A 16781-nucleotide genomic window follows, 5' to 3' on the forward strand; every position below is an offset into this window, starting at 1 on the left:
AAGAAACACTTCAACCTTGTGATTTTTCACTCTCAGAAACTGTTGGGTCATTGCCAGACTTCCATCCTGATACCTCGTCAGTGCTGCCCACACTCCTTGCTGATATCACAAAGGTGAGTTTGTTGTCCTTTTGTTCTTCAAATAGGAACAAAGTCTCAAAACCTTCCACCAGAAAAAAATCAGCTTGAGGACTACACAGAACAAAATTTCCTTTGCAATCAATGCTAAACAGAATTCTTTTCTGTTTATTACTACTCGGTTACTCACCTCCAGTATCTGTGTTAATAAAATATAATGCAACTTGCATTTCAAATATCCTTAAATTCAAAGTTTCCTCCAACATAGTTAGAGCTTTGTTTCAATTAGTTAGGATTTGCTGTTTTTGTTGAAACAAATACATGTTCATGAACTGAAAAGAACACTTAAAGCAGAATATATTATTTAACTTTGACTTTCCAAAATAAATAGGTGAGTAAACATATGTTAGTTACTTAGTTTGTTCTTAAGTCTTAAGGTCTTACCCATCTATTTACTTATGGGGTTTTCATAAGTATAAATGAATGTCATAGGAAGTAAAAATAATGAATTCAGTAATAATTTTTGTATTTCATCTAAAGCTGTGTTCATTTAATTTATGCTGAATGTTGTCGCTGGGGTGTTCATAAATGGAAGTGCTGATTAAGCTCTGTTCTCTTTCTAAATGAAAGAACTCATGAATTCTAACGTGATTGACGCTGTTTCAAAGTATTTTGGTTACTAGTTAACCCTACACAGGCAGACTCAATTAGCCAAGAAGCCAATTTTACTACTGTATCCATTGCACACTTTTCTTTCCAGGGCATGTTTCTAAAACCAGAACCTACATCGGAATCCACAATAGATTCAAGTCAACTACAAAATGATTTGCTTAAATTTAAATGAAAAGAAAAAAAGTACAGAGTATAGCCCTTCTCATATACAGAGCCCTTCTTAACATCTGTCTTTCTAAATTCATTCTTCAGGATGCTACTTTGAGCCCGGAACTTCCTCTTGGTCAACCCAGGCTTGAGACAATGGACAGAGCAGGACACGGTCTACCTGGTGAGTTCCTCCCCACAGAGTTTATCTATGTTAGATGACAATATTCTCTTGGAGGTTTCCATCTATGACCCTACCTCAAAGACCAGTGAGAAAGTCATCCTCGACCCGGGAGGTTTGCTCCCACCAGCGTTTCCAATAAAACCACCCTCTTCTGAAGAGGAGGTCACCTCGGTGTCCTCCCCTCCACTCTCGTCCCCAGTCTCACTGAGAGCACTGACAGCCCTTTCCTGTGGATCTGGTGAAAGACACTGAGACCACAGCAGCACCAACTGCTGCCCACACAGGACGGCCAGCTCTACTAGGCTTCAGACCTGAGAGTCCATCAGCACCAGGTAGGTCAAAAGGCCCACGTCCATGACAAGGGGCCATGGCGACAGAGGATTGCACCCTTATAATCAGTGTTTGGGTTCCTATTCGCCGCATACAGGCTGACCACTGATACTGTCTGTTCTGCTAGGTTTATGTGTTTAGTGCCAATCAGCATGTGTGTCATCGATAAATAAGGATGTCAGTAAACATTGAAATCCTCCTGGTTTGCTTTTAGAGTTCCAAGAATGTTTACTTTTGAGGCAATGGGGTCAAAATTCCTCACAGTTAAAGAGACATCTTTATCAATATATGACAACCTTAAAAAAAAAAAAGAAACATTCTGCAGAAGAGTCTTTTTTTTGGTACAAAAAGTAGCTGGTTTAGTGTCTCAAGACCCTCTGTGCTTCCCACTTTGTACAGCTCTCTGGTGCAACTCTAAGTAGAAATGTCTTTAAGGAAGCATGAACCCCAGGATACAAGGCTGCTCAGGAGGCACTGTGATTCTAAGTGCAAATGCCAGTGGAGATTTCTTGTGGCTGATATTTTACATAGAATTGTTACTGTCTTAGTTAAGGCTCTCTTTACAGAATTCTCTGGGTTTTAAGTGGTCTACCTCATTCCTGTTTTCCTCACAAACCTTGTGTGAAATTATGATGCAATTTTACTGAATCCAAGCTTTTTCACAAAAACACATATGGCTTGACCCTACACAGATTGTGTTTGGTTTGCATGATTACCAGTGAGTACACATTAACTGCATGGTACAGTTACCTATTTCGACATTACAAACCATCCCTAAAGTTAGTGCCTTGAAACAGCAGTCATTTATTTTGCCCATAAATCTGAAATTTGGGCAGAGATCAGCTGAGACAGCTCTTCTCTGCCCCATGTTGTCAGCTCAAGTGTGTTCTTATTCCTTTTTCTTAAACTGCACTGAGCACAGTGTCTGGCACATGCTGGAGTTTCATGACTATCTGTTCCTGATCAACAGGTCAGTTTTATTGGGCCCGTCTGTGTTTACAGTGTTGGACTGTAAACTCCTGGAGGATGCACCTGTCCCTGTGTCGGTCCTCATGCATCTCCAGAGACAACCTCCCGTGAAAGGTGATATTCCTCATTGGCAAAGATTTTTGTCCAAACGAGAGCGCTGATTAACTGTAATCAGCCCTGCCACATGGGCCACATTAACCACCACATGGATTAACCTGTGGGCATGAAGTGAAAGAAATATGCAATAAGCCACTCTCCTAGCCAAAAAATTTGATATCCTCTCAACCAGAAGGGCCTGGCCAAGATGTTATTTAAACTGCTTCACTTCAGGATGAAAGGATAATAGTTAAGACTTGGAAAGAGTTGTAAGAAAAACTTAGTTGAACTCTAAACCACTGGGGTCACTATTTTTGCCTTTTCTTCCTTGTACATCTAAACTGAGGACCAAACAGTAAGTTTTCCTTGCAGAAATATGCTGCTTCTAAAAATAGTTCAGAGAGGTCCATGAAGAAAATGTCATCTCAAAGAAGGAAGGGACAGCCATGATGTGTGATTACACTCCATCCTTAGGGCATCTTCACAAAGCCCTGAAAGAGAGAGAGAGAACAGAAAAGTAAATCAAATTCCTTCCAGCTCTCAAATTCGATTATTCTAGATTTAACCCAGCTGTCAGGTGAGACAGTACTGTCCTCCAAATTTTATATTTGGAAAATTCAATGCCCTGCCCCCAGTTTGGGCAGTTCCCAAGAAAACGTGCGTTCTGATTTTCTGCCCCCAAATTGTGCTATTATCCCCTCTCCCTGCTGCAGTGCTGTTATGCCCTCATTCTCTCAAACCTCTCTCTCCTCGATGACCACCCTTTTTCCAGGCTCTGCCCAACTCCCTCCTCAAGCTGTGATCCAATTTCTCATGCAGAGTAGTGGCCTGTTTAATCGCTTTTCCACATTTTCGTGAACAGAGACCACATGTTTTTAAGATAAATCCCACCACTTCTGCAAGAGCAAAAGCAAGCAGAAGCAATTGTCATTCGAAATTGCATCTTTCCCTTCCTTCTACACTCACAGTCCTTCACATGGACACTCTTGCATACACAGTCAGCTGAAGCCACATCTCAGCAACTTCATCTCACCTTAGGGCCCCCATTTCTCCTTTCCCCTCTCCTTGGGGGAGCTCTCTTTTTCCTCCATCATATCGTATATGTTCATTCTCCATTTTTATCTCATATGGCGCTAGGAGACTTGGGTGTCCCCACGGGTTCCCTATAGCTTCTCTGCACATCTTTAGATGGGAGACTGGCCACCATGTAGGTGAATTCCAGGGGCACCACAGGCCACCGATCCAAGCAAACTCTTCATGTGCCGGTAAACCACAGAGTAGAACGGATTTCAACAAGTTCACTTAACTAGTACTGGAATGCTGGGATGCTGCGCTCATTTATTTACTCATTCAAGAAATATTTACGCTCTGCTTATTAGGTACAGGGGATAAAATGGTGGGGTAGACAAAGTATATCCACTCCATGACTGTTATGGTTAGTGTCCCCCAAAACAGACCTTGAGATGAGGATTTGATTAAAATGAGTTTGTTTCAGAGGTGATCCCAGGGGACCCAGTAAAGGAACAGGGAACTGGGACAGGGAAGGGAAGGAAGCGAATACAGCCAGTTAGCCCCCCGACCACTGCAGCTCACTGGCAGTGTGCTGGTCAGTGTTCAACAGCCAATCTCAAAAACGGAAACCAAAAAAAACAAAAAAAGTGGGATCCATATGCATACAGAAGTTTATCATGAAATGTTGCCAATACAAAGGCTATGTTGATACAAATCCACAAATAATAAAATATACGTATTCTTTATGATCAGTTCTACATAGCCATTTGGCCCTCCTAAAGAAGTAGTGTTTAAACTGACATCTGAATAGCAAGAAGGCAAAAATAGCAACTGGGGAGGGAGTGGAGAAGGATGTTTTGGGGAGAAGGGAGTAGCTGAAGCTGGAAGTAGGTGGTATATTGAAGGAAAGTGGAGGAAGCCAGTGTGGCTGGAGCACAAAGGGGTTGGAAAGTGTTAGAGAGAAAACCGTGAAACCCCAGAAACATCAGGCTCTATGAGCCCTGTTAAGAGCATTGGAAGGGCGTAAGCATGGGAAGGACATAACAGATTTGAGTTCAAACAGACCTCCGGCTGTACTGTGGGAAATCAGCTGGAGGTGGGCAAGTGCGAGTAATCAGAAGAGCCTTCACAGTAATCCAGGCTGGAAACGTGGATGGTCTGCACTGGGTGAGAGAAGGGGAGAGGGATGAAAGCGAGTGGATTTGGGTGGTATTTAAGAGGTAAAACTGTTACGAAGCATTCTGAAGCCACGAACGGTTTCAGCAAGAAAGCTTGCCCTGGTTAATTAATGACCAATGTCTGTTAGAGGCCCATTGGTGGGCAGAGGGTTATAGGTGTCTGCGTGTCTGCGTGTCTGCACTAGGTGAGGGAGCCGGTCTCGCGACGCTTTCAGATGTCCTTCCCGTTACCACCTTACGGTCATGCGACCAGTGAGGACGTCCCGGGAGATGCCAGGCTTGGCGGGTTCTCAGACCTTTGACATGCTCACTGCCATCACCTCCATCTGTTTTTGTTGGTTCATACTTACATAAGGAGGAAGATTGATAAATATCCATTCATCCAGTGCTTTTGATTGGTCTGTTGAGTATTTGACAGAGAAGAGAAAAGGGGAGGTTGATAAATACAGAAAACTGTGCCACATAAACAGGTAAACATACTGATTCACAGGGACTCAGGACTTCTCCTCATGTCCTGCTTTAGGAAACTATTTCCAAGATCACTTTACATCTACAGAGCTGATAGCACCTGTGGCAACTCGATTCCTCAACACATCCCAGTTTAGAGATTCCAGTCCAAAAGGGCGGTGAGGGATCTTGTCCCACGTCTAGTGCAAAGCTTTCGGCGTATGAAGGGGCCAGAAGCAGAGGAAGAGGGGAGGAAAAAAGGGATACAAGAGATGTTATTATAAAATAAAATAAAATAAAATAAAATAAAATAAAATAAAGTAAGGTAAAGTGAAATAAAATAAAATATAAAGTAAAATAAAATGAAATAAAATAGTTAAAATAAAATAAAATAAAATAAAGCAGGACTACTTTGGCTAATAGCGACTGGAGAATGCCTCTCCGGTCATCTGTGTTATACATGAGACACCAAATTTCTTCTCACCCTCGAGTTTAAAACCTAATGGAACACATATTCTCTCTCCCTCTCCCCCTCTTCCCCTCCTTCTCTCTTTCTTTGACAAATCAGCACAAGTCAGAGAATAGGGGTTTTCAAATATGTGTTGGGAAGGCCTCACTTAAGTGGTTGGAATTTTACACAGAGATAAGTTAAATGTTCAGTACATGTATCAGTCAGGGTCTGCAGAGAAACAGAACCAACAGGACGTGTGTGTGTGTGTGTGGAGAGAGAGAGAGAGATTGATTTTAAGGACTTGACTCGTGCAGTTGTGGCGGCTGGCAAGTTCAAAATCTGCAGAGTAGGCTGGCAGATCAGAGACTCGGGGGAGAAGTCCGCTGACAGAAATCCCATTTCCTCTGAGGAGGTCAGGTTTGTCGTTTTTCTTTTTTTAAATTAAAGCCTTCAACTGATTGGGTGAGGCCTTCTCACATTGCAGAAGGTAATCTGTTTTACACAAAATCTGCTGATTTAAATGCCAATCTCATCTAAAAAATACCTTCAAAGAACCAGCTAGAATGATGTTTGACCACATCTCCAGGGACCGTGGCCTAGCACACCTGACATATAAGATTAACCATCATAGTAGGTCTTGAATGAGCTTAGCATAGTAGGTAAAAAACAGAGGGTGCTCTGTACATTAGGTCAGCAGGAAAAAATGCAAAGCCAAGACTAGAACAGGCAGAATCAGGCCATAATTTGACAATTCAAATTATGCAGCGAGAAAGCAGGGTTTCCTGACGGTGTACCTTTAGTCATAATGTGAACGGTGTGATTGTCATTAGTGATTGGTGTTTGGGTTGGTATTTGTGGAGTCAGAAGGAGCCCAGGGTAGAAGAGGGGGCAGGAAATAAACAGTACAGAGAACATTGTTCAGAAGAAAACCCTGAAGAGAGAGGCACTGGGGTGACAGGGGCCAGGTGGTCAGAGTGGCATCTAACCAATTCTGTAGCCACCCGATTCCACCGTGTACCCCTTCTCGAGTGACTGGGACATGGCGTATTCATAGCTGCAAGGATTTCTGTCTCATGTCCCCTCATCTTGACCCACACGAGGTAACATTAGGATTAGGGCAGGAAGGCAAATGATCTTCTGATCCTCTTTTGCCCCTTTTTACAGAGTGGAAGGCACTGGTTGTGCAAATGGTTTGAGACCAGAGCATAATCAGGCGCAGACATGTCAGCTTTGAGACTCTGGGGAAGAAATGTTCCCTGGGTCTTGTTATGGAGAATCTCAGGTTTACAATCTGATCAGCATTTTCATCAAAGAAGGAGCTCTTGCATGGAGGAAAAGTGACATTTTAGCAATCCTAAGGTAGAAATTGCCAGAGCATTTATAAGGAAGTTGGGAGTTACAGATAGAAACTGCATGAGTATTTCTTTCGTTCTTATGTTTTAAGAAATAAAATTGCATTTATGAAGGTATCATAGATTACAAATTGCATGCAGTAGTCAGTTTATAGAAGGGAGTCTACAAAGGCAACAGAGCAAACCAGCATTGTCATGTACCTCTACTCAAAGTGACAGGTACCAGCATCCATCTGACCTTAAAAATGTAAATGTCAGTAGAAAACCAACTGTGGTTACCAGGAGGGGAAAGGTCGGATGGGGGAGGGATAGACTAGGAGTTTGGGATTAACAAATACACATTACTATATATAAAATAGATAAACAACCAAGACCTACTGTATAGCACAGGAAACTATATCCACTTTCTTGTAATGAGACATAATGGAAAAGAATCTGAAAAGAAAAAAATATATATGTATATGTATAACAGAATCACTTTGCTGTACACCTGAATCTAACATCATAAATGGACTACACTTCAATAACAAATGAGAATTTTTTTTAAATGTAAATGTCAGGAAAATGGAAACCTCATCTTAAAATAGACCCCTGCAGTAATCTCAGAGAGAATTGAACATCTTTTGATCACTAAGTAAACCGAAAGATAAGAGGATTTTCTTCTACCTCTATTTTTTTTTTTGGCTTGGCAATGAATGAGATAGAAAAATAACAACTCTCTCATGCTCCTTGGCAAGTTCTCCATATTGTCAGGTTCAGTAAAATCCTTGCCAGAGCATATATATTAGGTTTATGCTATTTGGAATGTTGAAACAGGTGCTCATCCACAGAATTTTAATAAAATGCTCACTAAGTATCATTCAAACTCAGCATTTACAAAACTTACCAAACTTCGCCTATAGATGAAACAAATGGAAGCATTTGCAGAGAGATAAATGAATGCATTGATTTGTATTTATGTGCATGTTTAGAGTTTAAGAAAATGTACCTCTTTGGGTTCTCAATCCAGACCTTCACTCTGCAGGATGACAAACTCCCCATGGATTTGAATCAATGCAAACATGGGAGTTTGCAATAATTTTAGTCTGGCACTTTGGTTGTATATTTGTGACATTCTTGAACAATCTTTCAGTCCATTTCTTCAACCTTGAAAGCTGGGGTGACTCAAGGGTGCTACACAAATGAGATGCACCACTTTTTGTTTTAAGGATCTTTTGTGTGTCAAATGCAAGTAGAGGTAGTTGGACAGGATGATTTACAATATTCAAGAAGCAGAGCAGGAATTATTACAGCTGGGCAGTGAGAGGAGGAAGAAGGCTGGGAGACAGAAAACAAGATGGAAAGAGGGCAACTGAAATACCTTAAGGAGCCCTATAATTGTGGGAACTGTTTGTTTAATCGTGGGATCTGGAGGGCAGCCAGAGAGAAGCTGCATGAGGATAGAGACCTAGGGACCAGGACAGTGGTGAGAAGTGCCGGCTGGCAGGAAGGGACATGTATCATCAGTGCTGGGGGTGCGGGCTCCCTGACAAGGAGTGGGGGCTGGCTGGACCCGCGCCCTAGGAGAATGCACTTAAAGAGTAAAGGCTGATTAGGGACCAGGGGTGGAAATGAGCACCTACTCTACAGGGAATGGAGGAAAGCTAAACTGATTCAAGGAGGCAGATTCACCCTTTGCAGTTGGACAGAAGTGCACTGCTACTAGGCTGTGTACCTGCAATCTGCCAACTTTCTTACAAACTGCTTTTGTGATCCCTGCATTGCTCTGAGAAGCAGAATATTTTGAACGACCGTCCATGCAAATGAGAGTGAGAATCCTCAGCAAGACTTTAGTGTCAGACCGAAATCCAGACAGAAGTCCTCCCCATCTTCCTGGGGGATGACAGGGCGGGAGGCTCCCTGTCGTGGGAGGCACTGGCTGAGGGCTGGGCTCTGCTCCACCCTAGCTGAATCCTTTCCCTAACGCCCTTCCCAAGGAGGTTCTTCGGAGCCCAGGGGGAGTGAAGCATAAGCCAGGAAAACCAGGAAACTGGGGCTGCAGTACCTAGATTCCAACCACCTTAATATTCATGGTGGAAAATGGAAACTGCTTCTTGGCATGATTGACCTGTCAGTGCCCTTCATTCCTGGTGAAAACAGAAAAAAGAAAAAGAAAAAAAAAAAAGACTTTGAGAAAACTTTCCCGAGACAATACTACATTAGAAGTCTCACTTCTGGAGCAATGGGATCCATTATTTCATCATATACGAAAGAGATGAACCCCTCCTAATTCCATGAGTCTCATCTGAGGCTTTTTTGGGTTTTAGGCTTGTTTTGTTTGCTTTGTGGGTTTTTTTTTTTTATTGAAATATAATTCATCTGCAGATCCTGAACTCCTATTTTATTCCTCCCCGCCTTGTGTTTGTTTTTTCAGCCTTCACACACAAGGGAATGAATTTCTCAATTCATTTTTCCCCGGGGAAGTCTCATTTTCTCTCCTTATGGCAAACATTTTCTGCTTCCTCTTTTGAAGCAGAGGCCAAGTCAGAGATCCAGTTTGACAGAGGATGCTGTTTATAGCAATAACCCTGCAAAGTGTCTTTCAGCCCTCTTCCTCGATACATCCATCGATAGCCACCGTGCTTGATCAGGACAAGTTACAAGACAGCTATCAATCTCTTCGACTCTAGGGCCACTTTCCCAATTTCAAGTTTTCTTGGCAAACCCATGCTCTACAATAAGTATCTTTATGCTGATTCCCATCTAGAACCTTTTCTTTCGGGGCCTCACCACCAATTCAGAGCCAATTTGCCCAGGATTCAATCGACCTGGTTTTTTCCCTCAGACTTTACTATAATTATTATTAAGACCTTGAGTCCACCCTGGGATGTTTTTTCTCTCAACTCCTTAGAATCTTCCTTTTGTGAATTCCTGCACAGACTGCTTGGCCTTTTCTCTTTCTTCTTCCTCTCAACCTAATCTCACGAAGGTTGGCATTTTTAAAGGCAAACAATGGGCAACATGGGGCTTTACATAGAGTTGTATCTTTTTTTAATAACTTTTTCTATTTAGTTCAAAACATGGGAGGATATTTTGCTAAGTGTATACAGGGGTGCACATTTTTCCCTTTGCCTCAGAACCCAATAGGCCCAGCACTAGCAGAACTCAGTCTTGCTAAAATTGTGTTCTCTGAGCAGAACTGCTCTCCAAGCTTTGTGGCGCCGGGTCATGACGTAGTGGGGTTGAAGTAGTCCAGACAACAGCATAAACAATACGGATAGCTTATAAGGATAGCAAAAGGTTTGTTGTAAATCACTAAAGCATTATTTTGGATGAGAGTGTATTAATTTTTCCATGCATTCATTGAAATATAAATACTTTTCAGTAGGGTTCTGGAATCCACGTTTGATTTTTTTTCTTCCCTAATGACCTAGCCTGTCTATTTAAGATTATAATCCCTGATCGGATCCCAGCTGGAAAATCCTGGCTGCCTGTGCATTGTCCCTGGATTGGCTAGTCGATTCTGCTGCCTTCTACCTCCTCATCCATCCCGAAGCCGTGTCCTGGGCCCCTGTGCTCCCTGCCCTCCGCATCCCCTCTGCTGGGGCCAGCCTTTCAAAGTCCCTTTTTGGTGGGAACGATTCTTCCTAAACTGACCTGTAACAGTCAGAATCTAACCAGAAAAGAACAGACATCAGGTTGCCCCTCTTATAGGTCAAAGCAGCCAAACATCAGCAGTTTTGAATAGCTCCAAATATTATTTACAAGAAAGAGAATTTAATGCGAGGAATATGTTAGGTGGCAGAGGAGCTAAGAAGCCAAACAGGAGAGAGAGGCTGCCCACAGATTAAAAGAGCAAGTGTATCTACCCTCCACCCCAACCCCAACCCCAACCCCAACCCCAGGCTTGAGAGACAAAAGTTGGAGGCAGTATCACTGGGACCCAGGGGCCAGCTCACCCGAGGGAAGCTGGAAGCCTAGAACACCTGTCCAGTGGGAGCTGGAGACACAGAGGACAGAGAATTGTTGCAAGAGCAGGGAGTTGGGGCGTGCAGGGAGGAGCAACATGTTGGCCAATCCCAGCCAGAAACCGGATGGTACAGAGGCCTTTGAAATGGTTCCTACAGGGTTCAGCGCCCCAGCACCACCTCCCTGAAACAGCGCAGAGGGCAGGGCAAGAAATGCCTGAGGGATCAGTTCAGAGCCCAGATCATAAGGGGTCCCACTGTTAACGGATGGAGGGATCCCTTAATTAGGAAGCCTACCAAAGTGTGGGTTCTTGCCACCGCTGTGGAAGAATTCGCACAGCCGCGGCAGAGGGACTAAGTGAACAGCTGCTCTACTGCTCAGAAGGCGAAATGGAAGGAAAGTGCTCAAGCAGAGAGAAGGCAAGAAAAGCACTTGACCCTGGAAGAGGCTCCTGAGCAGGGAGCCGTCCGCCAGGATGGGCAGTAGAGACAGCTCCGGCTTGGGTCGGGCCACGTGGACTTTTACAGGAGGCTTCTGCCTTCATGTCCTCCTTCCTGGTGTGATGGAGCCAGTCAGTCCTCATATGGGCTATTCAGTCCTTGTATGGGCTTTTCCGGTTGTTGTCATGGTTGTTGTCACTGTCGTGGCGCTGGTGGGTGGGTGTGTCACTTAGCATGCTAATATATTGCAATGAGTGTATAATGAGGCTCAAGGTCCACTGGAAGTCAAATCCTCCACCATCTTGTACTGGGTTCTAACCAGTTCTTGTTTCTTCTCTGCAGCTGCCTCCTGAGACTTAGATACGAGTAATCGAGGGAAGGGCAGGGGTATGACCCTGGGGCCAACAGCCTTGGTAACAAGAAATACAGCTGCTTTTAACCAAAATGGCTGCAATCTGGTGGACCCAGCATCAACCCCCCCAAAAAAGAATCTCCAAAGATTCTGTTCAGCCATGAAAGTTTTAAAGGAAAATGAAGGAATAATCTCAAGTAATGGCTGAGCTAGGTGGTCAGAGTTGTCATCCCCCAGTGCCTGCAGGCTTGTCCTGATCAACTGCTTGAGCCTGCTCTTCTGCGACTGAGGGAGGCCTTGGGAACTCAGCTTTTCTATAAACTTGGGGAGGCGGCTTCACAGGGTCCTGCTCCCTTTCACCATTATCCAGTAGCAATATGGAACTTGTGGTAACATCACGAAACATTGCTCAGCCAGAACCAGCCAGGAGCTCTTGCTGTCCAGTCACTTCGTTTCCAGTATTGTGGGAACACACAGGTCATCGTACTTCAGAACCATACCCTTATTATTTGCACTTAATTAAAAACAGAAGGCTATCTCCCTATGTAGTAAGTAATTTTTTCAGTTGCAACAGAATTGCTTTTTTTCCCAGGGAAACAGCTCCTTGTGTATCCAAATCTGTCCATTTCTGTAAAGTAATAAACAGCAGATTCACCCAGGATAGTCCTCATGGCTGCTGACACCCTCCTGATGTAGTTACCCATCGCAGCTGCCCTTGAATGGAAGCAATCTCACTCCATCTTTTGACATCAGCTCTTAGCATTATCTTGTTTTCCTCTCCAGGGACACTCTCTGGATGAATGGATGGATAAAGGGATGGATGGCTGAGTGATGGAAGATGGATGGATGTTAATGATAATGATGATGTCCCTGGATTTTCCATCAGGGGAGGCGCCCAGCATTTCTCTTGGTGGCCGCGGGAGTCATAAAGTGCCACGGTTCATACAGAGTCATAGATGCAAAATGTGAACCTCCTCAGTGCAACACTTTATCTTCAAACCATGAAGTGTTAAATTAAAAGTAGAAAGGGATGATTTGCCCAAAAAGATATTCATGATTCAGGCATTCCTCACTGCAGGTGAGGAGAGTTTGAATACATTTTCTTTATTCAGATAATAAATAATGAAGTGTTGCCTGAGTTATTCAGATTCTGTTGTTAATGTTACATTCCCTCTGCATTCAGCCTTTGCAGGATGCTGTAAATCCTTCCCCACCCCCACCCCCTACAACCTCCTATAGAGTTGAATTTTTTTACGGCTTAATGTTAATATATGATTAGGTTCTGATTTCTTCAAATATAGTTCATTACTCTTAATAAATCTTGCAAATTGTTCAAAAATCCATTGTAAAATAAAAGCAGATGAAATATCATATTTTAAGTACAGTTGTCAATACCAGGGGCATGAAATTAACCAGGCATCTAACACGCTAAAGGCAATTTAAGTGCTCTTTATGGATCACTTAAGGATGAGTAATGCTTAGAAATTTGAGTTTGAAATAGCCCTAACTGGAGCTATTAAAATATTTCCCCAGAAGTTCTTGCATCTAAACTGTCTTTTAAAAACAGAAATTTAGAACCAGTCTCTTGCATTCTTTCCTTCTTTACACGTAATGATTCCCCCTAGCTGATAAAAATGTGATATTCTTTAGTAATGTCTTCAAAATATGTATTTAAAGAACCAGCTTACAGAATGCACTGAGGCAGGAAGTGATTGTTTTAAGGGGCTGAAATACAAATATCTTCTTCAATGGTAATTTGGCAAAAACCCCTCATGCCAGTTCTCTTCCTGGGGGGAACTTATATTCCATTAGGAAGTAAGCAAAGAAAGACGTTAACCGGCTTGAGTTGACAACATCCTGGAAATTCAAACATACTTTTTAACATGTATTTGCTTTTTAACAAGTTCTATAGATATATGGCAGAAATGTCATTTTTTCCCCAAAATGACATTCATCAATATAAAAAAACAATATTTTAAATGTCGAATGGAAGAACGTTTCTAAAGGAACGTCAATATAATCATGTTACGGATTTCTTACTCTTCAGAGTAAAAAGCTACTGCCTAAAGTTGGATTTCCTTGTCTTTAATAAATTAATTGTAAAGTTCCCTTATTTGGACTTCACAGATTTTGGTATTACACGTAACTGTTCATGTAGCTCTTCTTAACCAAAGTCTTTACCAGAAAATTATCATAAAGAGGCACCTGTGGATGAAGTAGGAACTAGGAGGACTGACACAGAAGAACAGTGTTGTTTTATATCTTTCTCAAGGGCAGACCCAGGCTGGGCTGCATCACTGTGCTTAGGTCCCTGTATTTCCCATAATAAATTGTAGAACCTCTCCTCTGCCAGTGTTCTCATAACTGTCCCCTGAATCAGAATCCCTGGAGGGCTTGTTAAAACACAGATTGCTGGGCCCTTCCCCCAGAGTTTCTGATTCAGTAGGTGCGAAGTGGGGCAAATTTGCATTTCTCACAAACTCCCCGGGGACTCTGGCACGGCTGGGGAGGGGCAGGCAGGGCATCTTAGGAAAGCTTCGCTCCGCAGTAATGGCTCTAACTGTAACTTACATGTGGGCTGTAACACGTCAAAGCTCTTTTATGCTCTTTGATGGAATTGATATATTGCTGACCCTTGCTCAAAGATGCACAGGATAGCTCTTCTCTCCGTTTTAGATTATAAATGAGAAACACCGAGGCTTCACCTCCTGTGTTCCCTGTCTTGGTGAGTACAACCTCCATCAGTGAAAGTTCTGGAAACGTAGACATCACCCAAGACCCCTTCTTCTCCCTCCATTCACATCCAGCCACGGTCCACGTCACGCGTGCTCCCCGTCTTGCGGGTGCCCTGCTCCCGCCCATCTCTGCGCCTTTGCACACACTGTTTTCTCTTCCTGTTATACCTTGAGACTCATGTTTAAATTTTTCTGGAAAAATGTTTCTTAAGGTTTGATATTGTTGCCAGGAAAAAAACAGCCTCTGTGCTCTGCAAAACAATTTCAGATTCAGAGACAGAGTTTGGGGAGTCTCAGAACAAAGCAGCTTATTGTTAGCCAGGCAGAGGGGAGTCACAGCAGGCTGATGCCCTAGAGATTCTGAGTCCATTTTGGGGCTGGTGTCCTGAGGTTTCGTAGAAAAGCTGTGCAGAACAGAAAGACGACAAGAAACAGGCTGTTTTTCTGGGGTGCTGTATCCTTAGTCTTGACGCGTCCACCCAGCATCACTTAGACACTCCGGGGGGTCTGTTCATTCTTCTGAGGCTATCAGCCTATGGCCACCTTCCTGGAACACAGCTCCTGGGTTAAAGGATAAGCTATTCCTGGTAGAGAATGTATGCGGAGTGGAGAGTGTAAAAAGCAGCTAAGCAAGTGAAATAGAGATGAGGGGCTGTCAAAGAAAAGAGAAAAACAAGTTGCAAGAATTTTGCATCAGAACAAGTTAGCAAACAGCTTTAGCAAAGCCGTTTTGTTACTTAGTTTCCTGCTCTTTCAATATATAACATTAAACCAGGATGAGTTAACCTGTGATACATAGCGAATATATTTTGTCCCCTTTTTATTATTCATGAACCCAGTTTCCCCTTCAAATTTGGTAATTCTGCGGTACCTCTTTTTAAAAATTCACCATTCCCTAAGTGTGTGATTGTGCCTGGAACAACCTTGCTTGACGTACAGGCGGACGTTTGGTGAGATCTCCTCTTCAGGTGGGAATCTGAGTAGCTAACCCCCCAATACCATGTGGAATCAGAGTCCCATTTCTCATACCGGATTCAACCTGCTTTTTCCTCTTACAAGTGCTCTGCCTCTTCGGTCTTCCCACTTTTCCATTAATTTCAGCAAGAGCCTCATCAAGGAGGCCTGGGGCTGAACAGGGTGAGCTGCTCTCCTGGGAAAACATTTACTGCTAACAAATGTGATTACTCTTTTACTGTGAGATTTTATGAGGAGTATAAACAAGAATGTTGCTAAATTGTCAGACATAATTGTTAGAATGTAGCTGATGTAATTTCCCTTATCTTGAAATTTCCAAAGTCTGTGTTTTCATTGAAAGAAGGTCTCTTGGATCCCTTGCTTAACAGCCACTCAAATCACAGTGTCTGGACTCCCCCTGAACAAAACGGGGAGGGGGAGGGGGATGGCATTGTCAGTAGACCTGCATGTCGCCTTGAAGATAGTTAAACTACCTGGAAAATAGGATTTAAGTAGTTTAGAGATTCATTATTGAAAAGTGAAAAGCTGACCTTTTGTTTCGTATCACGTGTTAGTAAACCTGCATGCACCTGATTGGCAGGGTCATTGTTCTGTGTTGTAAGTAGCGTATAATTCACAAAAAGCCACTTTACTGGATGTCTCCACGCCCCACCCCTTTTCCATCCAGCTTCTCTTGACATATATTAGATCCAGCACCCCGTTAACCTACCACTTGCTCCTTGAGACCATGGGTATGTTGCCCCAATGCCAACCTTATTAAGTATCCATCACTGCTATTGCATTAAGAGTTTTCTCATCCGTCATCTCAATTTCTTTATCTGCACAGTGGGGATGATAGCGCCTTATAACTTGGACGTAACCTTTAGGTACAATAACAAATACATAGGAGGTGCTCAGTCAATTGGAGCTATTGCCATATTTTCAGCGACTGTAAGCACTGAGGCAGCCAATGTATTCATCTTGTTCGTTGCTGCTGCCTCAGTGCCTTGTGAGTACTGGCAGTGGGTAGATACTGAGTAATTGCAGCTGAGCCAATGCAAGTATGCGCACATGAGTGAATGAATGAAGCCCTGGCAGAGAGGCAAGCATCAACAACTTTTGGGGGGGTTTTATGGAAATGAAATGGCCATGTTAGGAAAATGGAACTTCAGTGAGCCTGTCTTAAATTAATTCTGAATAGGTTTTAAGTTTCCTCATCTTCGGATTCTTTACCTGTAAGTAGGATAACCGTATCTAGCTTGCCCTTCTCAAAGAGGGGTTAATAGACATTAATGAAATACAGAATGAGCACAAAGAAGAGAAAGCAGTAACAAAATACACCAGCAGTGAACTGGGACTCATTAAAAGGAAAGATGAGAGAAAGAACTAAATTGCAGAATCTTGAATGCAGCCCACGAGATGCCCGGCCTGTGAATGT

At 43.0% G+C, this 16781-nt stretch overlaps 1 protein-coding gene across 1 annotated transcript in view; it reads left to right on the top strand.

The window, feature by feature from the left end:
* The window catches only part of IMPG1 (interphotoreceptor matrix proteoglycan 1), a 98942-nt gene that overhangs the window by 51836 nt on the left and 30325 nt on the right, over nt 1-16781 (top strand). Inside the window, exons 11-12 of the mRNA XM_011000244.3 lie at nt 37-113; nt 1002-1080. Of these exons, the coding sequence (XP_010998546.3) occupies nt 37-113; nt 1002-1080 (156 nt within the window). The remainder of the gene's footprint in view (nt 1-36; nt 114-1001; nt 1081-16781) is intronic.

This window comes from Camelus dromedarius, chromosome 6 (assembly GCF_036321535.1).
Source record: "Camelus dromedarius isolate mCamDro1 chromosome 6, mCamDro1.pat, whole genome shotgun sequence".
NCBI classification, from domain to species: domain Eukaryota; kingdom Metazoa; phylum Chordata; class Mammalia; order Artiodactyla; family Camelidae; genus Camelus; species Camelus dromedarius.